This window comes from Canis lupus, chromosome 19 (genome assembly GCF_011100685.1).
Source record: "Canis lupus familiaris isolate Mischka breed German Shepherd chromosome 19, alternate assembly UU_Cfam_GSD_1.0, whole genome shotgun sequence".
In the NCBI taxonomy this organism is placed as follows: domain Eukaryota; kingdom Metazoa; phylum Chordata; class Mammalia; order Carnivora; family Canidae; genus Canis; species Canis lupus.
Genome location: NC_049240.1, coordinates 44,356,961 through 44,373,732, shown reverse-complemented (window position 1 = coordinate 44,373,732; position 16,772 = coordinate 44,356,961). Strand labels below are relative to the sequence as shown.

Genomic DNA, 16,772 nt, shown 5'->3' with positions numbered 1-16,772 from the left:
AAAGGGCATTTTTTATCAGTTATTTGCAAGCAGGAAAAGAGAATATAATGAAGACGTTATAGGATAACTAGGATAGACGTTATAGGAAACTGGGATAAAGATAAGAATATCAAGCTAGAATGTGAAGGAATGGAACAAAAGATACAGAAAGCAGATTTTAAAACAAAGGTCATAAGAGGGACCATGGAAAGTGAATAAGTTACAGTGGATTTTCTTGAAAAAATAAAAAAAAAAATTCAAAGGTGATAAATAAATTAGTGAATTTGGGTTCATGAAATATAGCACCCACCACCTGGTAGGTGTATATTGAATTCTTATGTGGTAAGTGAAAAAAATAAGTCGTCCAAAAAATATAGATAGGTTTTATCCTGCCTAACATCGTCAATACCAGCTGCTGAATAACAATAAAAATAACTCAAAATGTTATTTCCCCTTCGTAGGCTAAACTCTTGATTTCTGGGTTATAGCTAGCTCAGCCAGCTCCTTGGGCAATAACTACTGCATTTGTGAATCAAGTTTCTGTTAAAACTTTTATTTTGTTGTAAGAGTAGTGTAAAACTAATAGCAATCGGATACCTTAAAACAGCAGCAACAACAAAATGTATGCCTTGAAATTCATCCGGCAGAATGTAGGACATTTAAACTAACAGTGTGTGTGGAAACTCAAACATACACTATATTACTTACTAGAAATGAGTAGATTTAAGTGGGCTCTCTCTTTTAGGAGAAACAAACGGGTGGCTTTTTAGATGAGAGATTACTTATTACAGTTATATCTTTTGGATTTGAGTTTTCTCACAAATTTGTTCACATGGTGTCCTTGTCAGTCACATTTCACATCCTAGGGGAGAGATTTCTCTGGGTCCATATCCTATAAGCCAGTTTATCTTATAAATCAGTAATTCAGATGTGTATCCATGCAGCAAATGGAACCTTACAGTATCTAAAAGATGATGAAGTTTGAAAAGAAGGACGGAAGGGCTCGAAGACAATGGAAAAGGAATTTTCTTTCCAAGTGTTTTCTTCCAGATAGTCCTTCTCTGTTTCTATCATCCATACAACATGTACATGCAGTCCTTTGTTGTATATCTGTGTGCAGACACACACACACAAACCACTTATTACTTTTTAATGTAAATAAAGACGCGAAGAATTTAAATTAGTACAATAAAAAGTCAATATATATGAGAGAGTTTGATAGGCTATGGAGAGAGGCTACAGTGGCATCATCTGTAAATTATTTGAAGTACTATTGCACTTTTATTTCTTTAGTTTAGATGTTCATAATAATAAAGTATATTAATCATATAATTAGTTTATAATATATCGATATATTAATATTAATATATTAATTAATTTAGATGTTCATAATAATATCATATTAATTGTATGATTAATAATATAATATGATTCTATTATATTAATAATATTTATTATTATTATTATTATTATTATTCCACAAGGAAGAGTGGAAATGGATGTTACAAGGAATCAGTTTTGGTTTCTTCTCCATTTGAAGGAAAGCACAACCCTAAAGCCTTGTAAATCTTTTATAACTGCCCTGAGAGTTTTAGACCCCAGGCAGTCTGGCGGGGTGGGAGCAGAGGGGGATAACTTGAAGAGTTCTTCAGAAAGTTTGTCACCCTAGGTTTCCTCTTCCAGTGTGTGAGAGATTGAGTGAATAGGTTTAGGAGAGCACATAATATCCCTCCTTCTCTCCCTACTGAGATGTTTCTAATTACTCCCCTTGGGAAGTATCTGAACTTGCCCGGATCACTTGGACACCTTTAGGAGAACTGGAAAGCTAAGTAGTTCCAAGGCTACCTGATAGAGAGGAAACTGGTCTTAGTTTTTTTGTATTTTTTTTTCATAAGTTCAGAGCAAAACTTTGAAGATTCCACAAACAATAAGCAAAAGAAAAGAATAAGCATGCCTATAGATGAAATCATCATTCCTTCTGGGTTTGCATACCCTTAGAGCCTAAGCAGTAAATAAAATAAAAGATGAGGCTTGAGAGTAAACAAAAGAGACATGACAGCAAATTTAATGCTTGCCTCTTAGCTTTTTTTTCTTTTCTTTTCTTTTCTTTTCTTTTCTTTTCTTTTCTTTTCTTTTCTTCTTTTCTTTCTTTTCTTTCTTTTCTTTCTTTCCTTCTCTTTCTTTGTCAGCTGCCCTGTGCTGCCACTGGGCAGGGAAGTTGGAAGAGAAAACATTGATTTAAGTTATTTATAAGAAATGTCCTAAAATCACAAAATCAATGTTATACCTTTCCTATCTCATTAAATCTTTTTTACTGACATGGAATCAAGAAAGTGGATGCAAGAAAAATTAAGAAAGTATGTGAGGTAAAGAATGGTTTTACTTTCTCTTTTACTGCTGCTTTGATCCACAGTCCCTGTCAGATCTTCCTTTGTAGTATCTTATTGCTATTCCTGGGGTGGCTCTTGGTATGTTTTCACTCACATTTTGTGGGCTTACTTTTTCTTTTGGACTATCTGGAGGGAAAAGTCTTGTATTTCTCACTTGGATTATCTTTATTTGGACTGCATTATTTTCTTTTCTCTCTTTTTCAGGACTTTTAGCCTGAGGAAAAATTGTCAGAAAGCTTTCATATTCACTTGACAAATTAGAGATTCCAACATATTTCTCCCTCAAAAATCACCCTAAGGGTGAAACAAATTTCAATACTTGACTGACCAAAAAAGTGAGGAAGAAATATAGTTGAAGGAACATAGAGGAAGAGGTTTTGGCAAAAGAGGTATTTGTTTACCTATTTAATACGGTTCCTGCGTTCCCATGGATTTCTCCTATCTCCCTCTCCTTCCTTGCCTCTAAATGCTGGAGATGTTAATCCTCACAACCATCTTGCCACTGCTACATATGAAATTTTGCAACCACTTAGTATGTCCCATTGCAATGTGACTTAGCATTCTATTTAACCCTCTGGTGGTTTCCATACTCTATATCAAGTCACAGACTCTGTGAAGAGAGGATTTGAAGTAAAGTCTTCCTATTTGCATCTTGCATGTATTCTAATAGGCCTTCCCGTCCTTCTCGCCAAGATTCATTAGCCCTATTTTTAATTGGAAAATGGTAGAAAAACACATCCTGCAAATATTCTACTCTCTACTCAGTCCTCCTGAGCCCCTACCTCACTCTTACCCCATGTTCTTCTTTTAAATGCAACTCTTAACTCCCCTTTCCAACTTCACAGTTATAGTTTCTTTTCGTCTACTCAGAATTCCTTTCCTTTCTTTCTTCTTCTCTGAATTCCATCAAAATCTGAGTTCCACTTGCTCCACATCTCTACTCCTCTCACAAGGCATTCTTTACATTTACTTCCGCCTGAGGGCCCCAGTATAGTCTTTGAAACACCATTATTGTAATATTGCTGGATCTCCAGCCCTCATAACTATGTGAGATGCTATCCTCATGTTCATGGGAGTCATGATTCTCCTCTTCACCCTTTCTGCCACCAATCCCCACTCAGATGGACTCCCTGCAATGTACACAGAAGATTCTCTGTGGCAGTTTGGGGAGAGATGCAGATGATGTAATGAGTTGTGACTGTCCCCATGAGATCCTTCTGGTATTCTTAAATTCTAACTGTAAGTGTAAGATAGAAACTCAAGGGAGATAAATCTTTGTAGACTCTCTAGGAACATTACCATGGTCTAGAATATTGTTTCACAGGAGAAATGAATCCTGTCTTCTAAATAAAAGGATTATAAGGAGTCTTCAGGAGCACAATGTCTTAATAGGGGATTGCTAATAGATAGCAAAGTAAGAAACAAAATGTAAATGCTTGCCATGATTATTTTCTATGTTATGTCTTTTATTTACTGTTTCTATTGAAAAAATATTGAATGTAAAATGTAATAGAAAGGTATATGGAAGAGATTTTGCTTTTTTAGACATAAAAGAAGAGTATCTTTTTTTTTCATGTTTGGAACAGTGTATTTATCTCTAGTCATAATAGCATTATCTGTTTTATAAGATAAGATGTTATTTTTAATGAAGAAAACACTGAAGCAATTATAATTCAAATTGTAAATAAAACATTTATTCTTCTAATCATCATTTAAGCGCAAATAAGGATACAATTGCAAGATACAATTAAATATAATAAGAGCAGTGCATTATGAAATACAAATGACACACACACCCTTGAGTAAAATTTGCATATTTTAAGGTAGCATTTTAACCATTTACAATTGATATAATTTCTATTTATAATTAAATAGGGTCTTTAAAATATCAACACTAGTAAAAGTGGCATAATCAAAGAGCCCTTCAGGTTGTACATTTACATAATCAACCTGTGGAAATTTGAATTTGGAATAAAAATCTCACCTAAGCTAATCTAATGTACATAGCATGTCATGCACCTGTTCACAACATATTGCTGGAAACCATTATATGGTAATGAATGTGTGAGCAAAGTAGAAAGGAATATATGATTAAGCATAAGCTATTCTGTATAAGGTATATATAATGACAGCAGCATATTGAAACTGATTTTCATCTAAGCATAGCAGGGGATCGTAAAGTCATACTTTCTAACAATAGAGACAAGTCATACCACATTTATGTTTCTTTCATGAGGCATTCATCTTTCCTATACCAAATGTTAGTGATATGGCCATATAAAGGAGGATAACATAGCATGGAAGGCTTTCTACATTGCTGAGCTATTTCCTCTGAGTAATAAAGCAAATGTTCAGTGGTTTCTCCATCTCAGTCTCTTTCTCTGACTGTCTGTCTGGCTCTTTTTATCAAAGCAGGGAATGTTCCACTTCTTTGCAACCAGATTGGGATTTCCTTGTACTTCCTCTAGACATTTGCTTAGTGTTATAACCTTGTACTTTTGAAGTTGGAAGGAAAAAGAATTTTCAACAGCATTTGATTTTTTTGTATGTTGGCTTGGTGTTGGACCGATACTGTCATGGGAACAAGGCACAATCCTTGCTTTCATGAAGCTTACAACTTAGTGCGGGAGCAGATACACAAACAGGCAATTGCAATGAACTATTGTAGGTACCACAACAGAGGAAAGAATATGGTACAAGGGAAGACATATGAGGCATCTAACCCAAGCTTGGGGATGGAACTGGGAACCATGGATCAAGTTTGACTTCCCAAAATTAAAGCAAAATAAAGCAAAATTATATAAATTAGTTAAAATTTAGATCTTGCTCAAGTTACACTACAGTTAGGTCCCAATAAACCCATAATAAGTTGAAAATATTGTAAGTTGAAAATGCACTTATTAACCTAACCTACCAAATGTCTTAGCTTAGCCTAGCCTATTTTAAATGTACTCAGAACAAATTACATTAGGCTATAGTCAGGCAAAATCATCTAACACAAGCCTATACTAAAGTATTGCATATATTATGCAATTTAGTGACTACTCTACTGAGAGTGAAAAACAGGATGGTGTCTGGGTAAAGAATGGTTGTAAGTGTATTCATTGTTTACCCTCGAGGTCACACTGCTTACTGGGAGCTGTGGCTCACTGGTGCTGCACAGCATCAAGAAAGAGTATCTTATTGCATATCTCTAAGCCAGAAAAAGATCAAAATTCAAAATCGGAAGTACTGAAAGCTTAATGGCTTTCCCACTACAACAAAGTCGAAAAATCGTGCAGAACCGTGGTAAGTTGGGGACCATCCGTACTCAAAATATTAGAGCAAGGAGTCACTTTTGTCTCATCTATCCGTTTATTTACATCCCTGTCTTTCCAGTTTCAACCTGTGCCGCTGTTGAGTTCCGTTGTGCAGATGGAACATGCATTCCAAGATCAGCACGGTGCAACCAGAACATAGATTGCGCAGATGCTTCAGATGAAAAGAACTGCAGTAAGATATTCCATTACCTTTTGTTTGTTCATCCCTGGGTACCTTTGGCATTCCGTCTAACACTGCCCAATGTTTCACTGAACCTTGCCCAGCGATGATATGTAATTAACCCCTGTTGTGTAGGATAATTGCGTTTCTATTTCTTCAAATGAGGTTAATGTTTCTTGTTTCTGTGCCCTGCATAGAAGGCTCCTAATCTTTGCAGATGAGGTGTTTTTCATTTTTCTATTTGCCTCCTTGTAGATAATACAGATTGTACACATTTCTATAAACTTGGAGTGAAAACCACAGGGTTTATAAGATGTAATTCGACCTCACTGTGTGTCCTGCCAAGCTGGATATGTGATGGTTCTAACGACTGTGGGGACTACTCAGATGAATTAAAATGCCCAGGTAATTCTAGAAAGAAAAAAAAAAAAAAAAAAAAAAAAAACTTACCTTGAGCTTTAGAGGCTCATTGTATAAAATAAACTTATTAAATATGTCCAGTGGTTAGGATTAAAATTTAAATGATGAGTAAATTACAAGGGATCATCCTGTTCCAAACATGCCCCTTGATCTTTTTTAATGAGTTATGAAATGATACTCAAGAAATCTGTTCTATATTTGGATCGATTTCCTTTTAAGGTTCAGTTCATGATTAATCCTCTTAAAGTTGATGATTAAGTCTTAAAATTTGTGATCTCTAAAGTTGCCAGGGAGGTATTACATAGTGAGAAAAAACTATGCATACACTAAAGGGAAAGAGAAACATTTCTTACCACTAGCTTTACTCAATGCCATACAGCTTGTATTTGTCATGTTAGACTGTTTGATGAAGTTTACACAATCTTTTGACATAGTAGTATGGGGTAATAGCAATTATCACTGAGTCAGGGCCAGAAAGGCATATTTATATCTGACTTTTAACCATCTTTACATACATAAATTCTAAAAGTGTCATTTGTATTCTTAGCAGAATGTTTTCCATTAAAAAGTCATGATCCTGTTCTTTCAAATTATTTCAGAAAACAAATGAAAAAAAAAAAAAAAAGAAAAGAAGAGTGTTAAATTACTGTAACTGGAAGTAGATATGATTTATAGGAAACTATTAAATGTGTCCTCATACTATATTTCTTTCTCCTTATCCTGCTGCTCCACTCACTTTTTCCATGTTTAGTTGACATATAATAATTTTTTGAAATATTTTAAGAAATTATATTCGTAGATATTCTATACAGCAGCATAAACACGTGCACACAATCTACTGTGAAATACCTATATTTTTAATTCATAATCTATCACCTAATTGGGCAATAGCAGATTCCTTTTATTTATTTTTTGTTTTCGTGCGCAACAGTGTGTAACATTCTATGATACCATTTTTGTTCCTTCTAGATTTGGAAGGCTAGCTGCATTGTAGAAGGAACTCAAGGACTTTTCTGGCTTTATGAAGAATTTTTATATACACTGGGGACTGTGGCTCACCACAACTCTTCCACATTATATTTCTAATTAAATAAAATATTTTAAAAGAAATATAGTAGCATTGATTTAGACTCATGGAGCCTAGGTGTCTAGATTCTTAATCCATTATTCTTTCTACAACAATTATGTACCTCACAGTAGCTATAGTTAATTTTAAAAATTAATATGAAGGTAACATATAGTGGATACCCATTAAACTTACATATATATAAAAACTTATTATATATCGCATATAATATATTATATTAATATAATATATTATACATAATAATATAACATGACTGTGGTCTTTATATATTGTTAATATTAATAAATTATTTTAAAAGTTAACTTTTAAATAAATAACTTTTAATTTATTATTACTTAAATTATTATTTAGTTAAATTATACTATTAACTAAATTAACTATTAGTTAATTATAGTTATATAATTAACTAATAGTTATATAATAGTAATTATACTATTAACTATTAACTTAATTATTATTTAGTGAAATTATATTATTAAATTTAGTTAATACATTATTAATTTATTAATTTAGTTATTTAAAATAACTTTTAAATAAAGAATTGTGATTATAATGAAGAAGAAAGGGGAGCTCATGTAGACTAATAAGACAGGTAGATAGACAGAAAGCCAGTAGTGGGTCAGTCTAAATACCTTAGTTTGTATTGAGGCTAGTCCTAAGAAAAAGTAAGACATAAATCACAGGACTTTTGGGTTTAGTGGTGAATTTTGTCAAAAATTTTACTCTCATTTTTAATCTACAAAGTTGACAGTTGAAAAGATATAATGAAATAATTATCTTAATACAGCTACAATGGATTATTGTTGTGTGATTATTACAGTGTGAATAGATTATTATAGTGTAATATATATACTCTAAAATTTGCTTCCAAATTGGCTCTGGACCAGTCAGTCTAAAACTATGTAAACCTGATGGTGCAAGGGAACTGATGACATTCAGTTGAGAAAAATCTAATATTTTATATGCAGCCTTAGAAGTCAGAATAATACAAAACTCTACAATCTAAAAATATATATATAAAATAATTTTACATACAAATACATATGATTCTCATGATATTTCTCATGATTAACAGTTCTAGAGATTCTATTATAAGTTGTCTTTCTTTTTAAAATAAAGAAGGCTTGTATAAACCTCATCAAAGCATTCTCAGATTATAGGACAGTAGGAGCACCATGCCCACACTTTCTCAGTAAAAATCCATTAATCTTTTTATGTTATTTATTTTTATGAATATAGAATTACAGGCATTTTCCACCAAAGATGCTTCTTTGGCCTTAGGCTCATTCACTTTATAATTGCCTCAGTTATTTTATTTAATTTATCTTAATGTGAATCCACATTATTTGGATTTAACAAGTTTTTTCATTAGTATCTTCCTTCAGATCCAGGATCCAATCCTAGATCGGATTTGATTATCATGTCTTCCTTGTCTCCTCTGGTCTGTGCTGGGGTTTTTGTTGTTTTTTGTTTGTTTGTTTTAGCTTTTCCTTGGTTTTCATGACCTTGACCCTCTTGAAGAGACCATCTTGGCTCTTTTTTTTTTAATTCAAGTATTCTTATTTATATCTTCCAGTTAAGGAATATTACTGTTTTATTATCTACCTATATTGTGGAAGTCTAAGATTAATTCAAATTATTTGACATTACATTTTGTATTTTATCACAGTTCAAAACAAACACAAATGTGAAGAAAATTATTTTGGTTGTCCTAGTGGAAGATGCATTTTGAATACCTGGGTATGTGATGGTCAGAAAGATTGTGAGGATGGACTTGATGAATTCCACTGTGGTGAGACATTATATGTTATTCTATATGTCATATTATTATTCATATGCCAGTGTTTTATTACATAGGGCTTTTATATAAAACATTACTAATTAATTTTAACAATTATCATTTTTATTAGATAATACAAAAATTAACATAGAGCAGAAGAACTTAAAATGAGGAATAAGTCTCCTGCCCCAGACTTTTCTTTCAACTTTTCCTGCTTTTGTTAGTGGTTACCTTCATTGGTCTAAATGATGTACCTTTATTTTCGGGCCTATTAATTTAAAATGTTAACATATTTACTTTCTGCAATGAAAAATAAGGATTTAGCTCCCTACTTACTATTGACTAAAATTATTCTAAATGTTTCTATTAATTACATGTTTAGCTTTAAATAGTACTTAAATTTGTATTTCCTCAAACTCTCGTCTTTCACCACCTGCCTCCTAATTTCTGTGTGTGTGTACACTTATTTTACTTGGCAAGGCAAGACAGATTTTTAAAATTTATTTTATAGAATTTATGGATTTTTTTATTTCTAGGCCAAAGAAATTTCCTATAGGGAAAGAAAACATATATTCACTATTTTCATTTAACACAAATAACATACACTATGGTGAATAGACAAAATAGAAGAAAAGATTAAAAATGGATCCTCTATGAAATGTCAAACTCCTCTAAAAGTAAATGTCATCTTGAAATATGAAGGTGCATTTTGTTTGATTAAGATGCTATATATCTTTACATTAGAGCCAGATTGTGAACAGGATTAACAGAGAACTTTACAAATAGTTTATGTAGATTCATAGTATCTGGATAGGAAGCCATTAGATGGTTGTATTTTCTTTAGTTTCATTTTTTCCAGTCTTTAGTTTTTCTAAATTTCTCTCTTTTACAAGTATCTAAGTGAATATTTTAAATTAAGATACAAGGTTTAAAGTAGTCTATAGCATCAAAATCTAAATGTTTATTTTTATTACAATTTACATTTGTAATAGCTGAATTTGGAAAGATATGATTTTTGGATCTTGTCTGGTGATGCTGAGTGGAGGGATAGGCTGAGGGTGGAGGAGAACAATCATAAACCTCACCTTGGAATTAAATAGAATACATTATTATAAATGAATAATTTGGTAATAAAATAAAAGCCACCTTACCAATGATTTTGGATTATTATTAGTCAGACTTTAGTGTCCTCAAAAGAAGTAAAAATATCTAAGTGTTTAGTATGTATGGATGTGAAACTGGTGACTTGTCATCAAGCTACACCTTCTTAGTCACCCCATCATTAAGAACAAATATATATGCTGGTGAATATATCATATTGTAATTTTGCCTATGACACATTTTTTCCCTCTATTTCTCCAAAAAGCAATTAAAAATTAGAAGGAATGACTAGACCACACTTGGAATATTTGTTTTATATCTGTGCACCAGGTGTTGTGTTTTTTGTCTTTGTTTTTAAATGACACCCTGGAATATATTTAGGGGAGAGTGGCTAGCGTAATGAGTAGCTCAAAGTCAAACCCTGTGAAAATTCTGTGGGAGGAAAAATGTTGCATAACCTGGCCACTGAGAGGGAATACACAGGCTGTTGTCAAAATTTCATAGAGCTGTCATAGGAGAAGAAGAATTTGGCTTGTTTTATCATAAGACAATTTATTTTAGCAGAGTCTAAGGAAGGACTTTCTCATTGTCAGATCTGTCCTAAGACAGTCTCAAATTATATTTTTTTCTTTTTCATCTAAAACAAAGATTTTTGTTTGTTTTCTAGATTCTTCTTGTTCTTGGAACCAATTTGCTTGTTCTGCACAAAAATGTATATCTAAACATTGGATCTGTGATGGAGAGGATGATTGCGGGGATGGATTAGATGAAAGTGATAGCATTTGCGGTGAGTTGTTTCTTTTGTGTTCTCAAGTTTGAGGCATATGATATATATGCACTTGTATTTTAGATCATATATAAAACTCTGTTTTCCACTGTGTTAAATTTAGCATTACATTTCTATCTAGTGGATTTATGATTTTAATGACAACCTATTATTCTATTATTTTTATATACAGTTATTCAATTTTTAGAATTTTTTCTGAATATTCACACAGTGAATGTATTTGTTAATTTTACTTTTTTAGTCTTCAAATTCTTCTTTAGCCTAGATCTAAATGACTGGGATTACTTGCATCAAGTGATCAAACATTTTTCATAGCCTTTGATATGAATAGTTAAATTACCCTTCAAAATATCCTGATTTATACTGCCACAAGCCACACACTATTTGCATTTGTATATATATGTATTTTGGTGATTATTATTATTGAATTATAGGAAGTAAAAAAGGGGGCTATTGTATATAATTTTAAAATGTACTTCAAAAAACAGCTTTATAGGATTAGAGTTTGAGTGTCCTACTACATATCAACTACAAAGCCAATGTAATTTTTAAATAATCATAAACATTAAACAAATAGCTTAAATGGAATTATTAACTTAAAATTTTAAGAGGTAAAAGAGGAGGTGGTCCAAACTGGATAAATTTATAACAAATAGCCAGGCATTCTATTAATTTATTTACATGCCTATTTGTCTATCTTTCTGATCTATTTCTATATGTGTTTGTATTTATAGGCATAAAATATTTAGTCATTATATTAGCACTGTTTCATAGCTGTTATTCTACCCTATTTTAGAGGGAAAAGGATCTGAGTCATAGGATAAGGTACATGTACAGAGTTAAGTATACTTAACACCACTTTTAAATTTCAGTAGTTGTGGCCTGCTTTTTAGGTCACTATCATGGAGACAGATAGATAGGATTTTATACTACTGAAGCCAAACTGAAGTTCTCTGTAAATAATATAAAATTGGAAGTGTCCTCTGAAAGTAGGCAGTTTATTTTCTGGTATTTAAGCCACCCCAAATCTACTTTTTATTTACACAGCTGAAACAACTTAGTTATACAACAGATAAAGATAGAAAGATCACTATCAAAAAGTTCTGAAAGGAAAAAGAAATCAGTAATCAATTGTATTGTCTAGCTGGTCACTTTTAACTCTTTTGTTTCTCTTTGCTATTAATTTTCTTTGATTTTAACAAAATAATTACCTACTTAGGATGGATGGGTTGAACATGTTTCCAGTCTTTAAAATCATCTTGCTTTTTGATCCTTTGTTTAACCCTACATTAAATGGCTCAATTGGTACTTCTGTCCTTCCTGAGTGGATACAATATAGAAGAAGATATAAAGACCCTGAAACCAGAGTTGAATCCTCCTGCATCTGTATTTTCCTTACCTATTAAGAGGATACAAAAAAGAACTCCTTTATGTAACTATAGTGCTCATCTAACATGACTCAGGTACACAATATAAATTAATTTATTTCCCTTCTCTTTTGTTCAATTTCTCCTGCTCTCTCCCTTATTTTTCAGTATTATTACCACATCTACATCTATCAGAGCCCTGATAATTTTTTTTAAGAATTAAAATGGTAATGGACATGTTTACCTATTATCAAAACACCCAGTCTATTTCATTTAATTACAGGCTGCATTTACATGCTAACTACCAACCTGGTGACACATTAAAAAAAAAAAAAAAAAACCTGCTTTCGACTCAGTATCATTCAAAGCACTGAATTTAATATACTAGAATTGGAAAGGAATTTTATAAATAATTTATTTCAGTGGTTCTCCTCTCTAGTGCACAAAAGATCCTTCTTAGAAGTTTGTTAAAAATGTAGATTCTTAATCTTCACCTTCAAATATTCTAATGTGGGCTGTAAACACAACCTTTCTTAAGAAGCACAATAATGGTTCTGACTTGGAAATCTGAGGATCTCATTTTGAAAATCGTCATCTGGGCTCCTGGGTGGCTCAGTCAGTTAAACGTCTGCTTTGGCTCAGCTCATGATCTCAGGATTCTGGGATCATCGTGCTCCTAGCTCCATGAGGATCTTGCTTGTCCCTCAGTCCCCTGCCTGCTGCTCCTCCTTGCGCTCTCTCTCTCTCTCTCTCTCTCTCTCTCTCTCATAAATAAATAAAAGCTTAAAAAAAAAAAGAATTACCTCTGGTCCACCTTCATCATTTGACAGATGAAAAAAGAGAAACTCAAAGAAGTTAACAAATTGCCTGAGGTCACCCAGTGACCGTCAGTGATGACAGGGCTAAGACCCGAATTCAGATTTCCTGAATGCTTCCTAAATGGGATGGTGACTCTAACCAATCAAATATTATGTCTGAGCAGGTGCACAGGATGTATCTGGTAGAAATCTTTCAGCTTGTCTTCTTCCTTTCTTGGGATTCATTTCCCTGAGGAAGGCAATGTGTCTCCAGATGGCAGGGGTAACTATGGAATGAAGCCATGAGTTTTTTCTTTGGCCCATTTTCTTTCCAATTGACTATGATGTTTTGGCATGCTCTTAATACAGAATCTGTTAAATACTATCAAGGGAGCCAGAAAATTAGCTGCAAAGAGCTTTATGCCATTTTATAGCTTGAGGTATCTTAGTAATTATCTAGTCATACCCCTCATTTTACAAATAGTGAAACTCAGACACTAGTCTTCTCCAAGGTCATACAGAATTAAATTTCTCAACAGCCAAATTGATGTTATATCTATTATGCCTACCCTGAGAATAAATTGGGGTGATAATAAGAAAGTAGAAAAGGAAGTATCAAAACTTCCTTACCAAAAGAGAATGCAGTTTGTAAAAATCCCAAGCTAAATAACAAAAATATTATGGAAATTAAAGCACTAATTGAGAGCATAATAGTGAAAGTGACACTTTATATTCTTATAGCAAGCTTGAAAAGATAGATCATAATAAGGAATAGTATAAAAATAAATTCCGTAGGAACGTAATTCTATTATAGAAGGTATTAAAGACATAATAGGTAGCAGGTAAATTCATTTTTAAATGAAAGCAACATTTATTTAATAGATTTTTATGATTTCTCCCCAGTAATAGAGATCATATTAAATCTCGTCCTATTAGCACAGATCCTCTATCCAATGAAAAAATCTGAATTACCTGGAGCACTTTTCTATATTCACTTGCCATCCTGTCCTCCAAGCTAAAGTATATGTCAAGGACAGTCATGTTTATGATGGAAAAAATCCTCAAAGGGTTTTATTTTGGCACCCTGCTGCCCTCCATATTGAAAGCATTGCAATAAAAGGCATTATCTGCTCATAACCACTCTACAGCTGAAAAGAAAGATGATAATGGTTATATAATTAAACCATTTTGGTCACTGCTTTAAATGTTTGGAACCAAATATCTCTCATCATTTTATTCAGTCATATTTTCTTCCTGCAGATATTAGCATTTAAAAAACTAATTCTAGCAATGCATGTTTCAGCATCTATTCTACAGGTAGCTTTTGCTCACAGGAAAATGAAGTTAAAGAAAAGTTAGAACATGATCTCAGGGTCTTGTAACTGATTCACTCAACAAGTAATTTCTATAAATAAACAAAGCATTCCATATGTACAACTGTACTGGAGGCTAGGAAAACATCATGAGAAATAATCCTGTTCTATTCCATATGATTGCCTTATACCCATATAAGGAGAAACAAAGGGACCACCTATGACTCTTTAACTTTATCATCAGAGTCAGCAAGCATATATATATATATATTTTTTTCTGCATACATTTGAAAAACATGCCTCTAAGGGGAACATAGAATTACAGAGCAGAGAAAAAGTAGATTCTATTTATTAAGTGTGTAAAAACAAAAGGAACGTGTGTACATTTATTCTCTTCAACAACACAAGGTAGGGAGTAACAGTCATGACCTCAGTTGTTAAGAGAAGGTGCTTAGGAATCAGAAGGGTTTTTGGATCCCCAACTCAATACGTGGGCAACTTGTGACATTCTGCACGCTATTCAGCTTCTGTGAACCTCAGTTTCCTATCAGTGAAATGACACTAATAATAGTCCTGGTTGGGATTTTTGCAAGAATCAAATGACTAAATATATTAAGTGCTTAGCATGTATTAAGTAATAAAAATGCCATTATTTTTATTATCCTTTTAGGTTCAGTCTTTGAGAAATTTTATCATCATTTATTACCAATTCTATGCCATTTCTATGCCTTGCTACCTCTTCTAAGGAGAAAAGATTTTTATTATTTTCTGCCATGCAGCCTTAGGACATCTAATACCTGCATTTAGGAAGGAATGCATCCCGAGAGGAAAATGCATAAACATCTCTAGGAGAAGGACACTGTGTGATGATTTGATAGCAATAATCTCTTCCTTTTCAGCAGCATTCTTCTGTTTCCTTTCTCTCTACAGGGAATATAAGCCTGAGCCCTTTCCCAGCAGACGTGTAGTGATCTTAATAGCATTCTTTCCTTGGGTTTCAGGCGCTGCGACCTGTGCAGTCGACATGTTCAGCTGCCAGGGCTCCCACGCGTGTGTGCCACGACACTGGCTGTGTGATGGTGAAAGGGACTGTCCTAACGGAAGTGATGAGCTCTCCACAGCGGGCTGTGGTAGGACACGTGGGGCTCTGTGTGAAGGAAGGCAGACTCTTGCTTTTGCAGTACTCACCATATCACATTTTCTCTCACTTTCCCAATCCCTGGACTCATAAGTAGTATCAGAATTCATCAGGTGCCATGTGGTCACCATAATAGTCCAGCAACCCCTCTACCTGCTGTTCAGAGTTTTTCAAACATGCAGAGGGAGACTACCCATTTTAAAACCATTCTGATGAACCCAGATTCATCATTTCGCTTCTGAGGTTATGTAGCTTCCTGATGTGTGTGTGACTGTGGGAGATTTGTTATTTTTTTTTCTAGAACCCCAACCCTACCCCCACAAAGGCTTTTAGATTGCCTATTACGGACACTCTATAAATGGCTGATGTGATCCCAAATAACTACTGATCAGAAGGTCAGTAAACACCTATTAGTCCTACGGAGAGGGTATTAACCCTTAGGTCAGGTAAAAATAGTATGGCTATAGCTGAATGAAGCCAGGGGATTGGGGGAACACCTTAGGAGGTCAGACGATTTATTAAGTCTCTGACTCTTGGTCACCTCAGGAAATTTTCACGGAATTGCTCAACAGTAAAAATTTAGATAAATTCCTTTGCTTGATCAAGAGAATGAAGGAGCCGAGTATTTGAATGCAGGTCCCAAGGTCACATGGGGATCTATTGAGATGAGCAATTTGTCAGAAACAGCGCTGTGAGTTCTGCTCATTAAAGTGAATTCTGCTAATTATCTCACCAAGGACCCGTCTTGAGGTCTTTACAACTGTATTTGAAGCCGTACCGTAGGTGTGTGTGTATGCGGGTGTGCATGTGTGGAGGTGGAAGGGGTAGTTAAGTGGAGAAGGAAGAACAAACTTTGAGGCAGGCCTATGAGCACAGAACTCATGCTATAATAGAATGATTCACTTTGATCTTGAAACTGATTTGTGTGTCTGTAAAGGTCAATGGGGCTACTGAGGGCTACATAATAAAGGATTATGCCTCAATTCAGGGACCAGATGGTCCCAGTATACTGTTGCTATTGTAGCAAGTTAACACTCTGGGAGGCATATTAGCACTTTTGGAACACATGGGTGCTATTAAGTAAATTATGCTAAAATACAACAAATTGTACTCAAGTGACCTGAAAGCGTTAA

General features: G+C 33.7%; 1 protein-coding gene across 1 annotated transcript in view; it reads left to right on the top strand.

Annotated features, from left to right (window-relative positions):
* The window catches only part of LRP1B (LDL receptor related protein 1B), a 1,959,891-nt gene that overhangs the window by 1,695,192 nt on the left and 247,927 nt on the right, over positions 1-16,772 (top strand). The window contains exons 48-52 of the mRNA XM_038565111.1: positions 5,748-5,861; positions 6,105-6,254; positions 9,026-9,148; positions 10,905-11,024; positions 15,503-15,631. Of these exons, the coding sequence (XP_038421039.1) occupies positions 5,748-5,861; positions 6,105-6,254; positions 9,026-9,148; positions 10,905-11,024; positions 15,503-15,631 (636 nt within the window). The remainder of the gene's footprint in view (positions 1-5,747; positions 5,862-6,104; positions 6,255-9,025; positions 9,149-10,904; positions 11,025-15,502; positions 15,632-16,772) is intronic.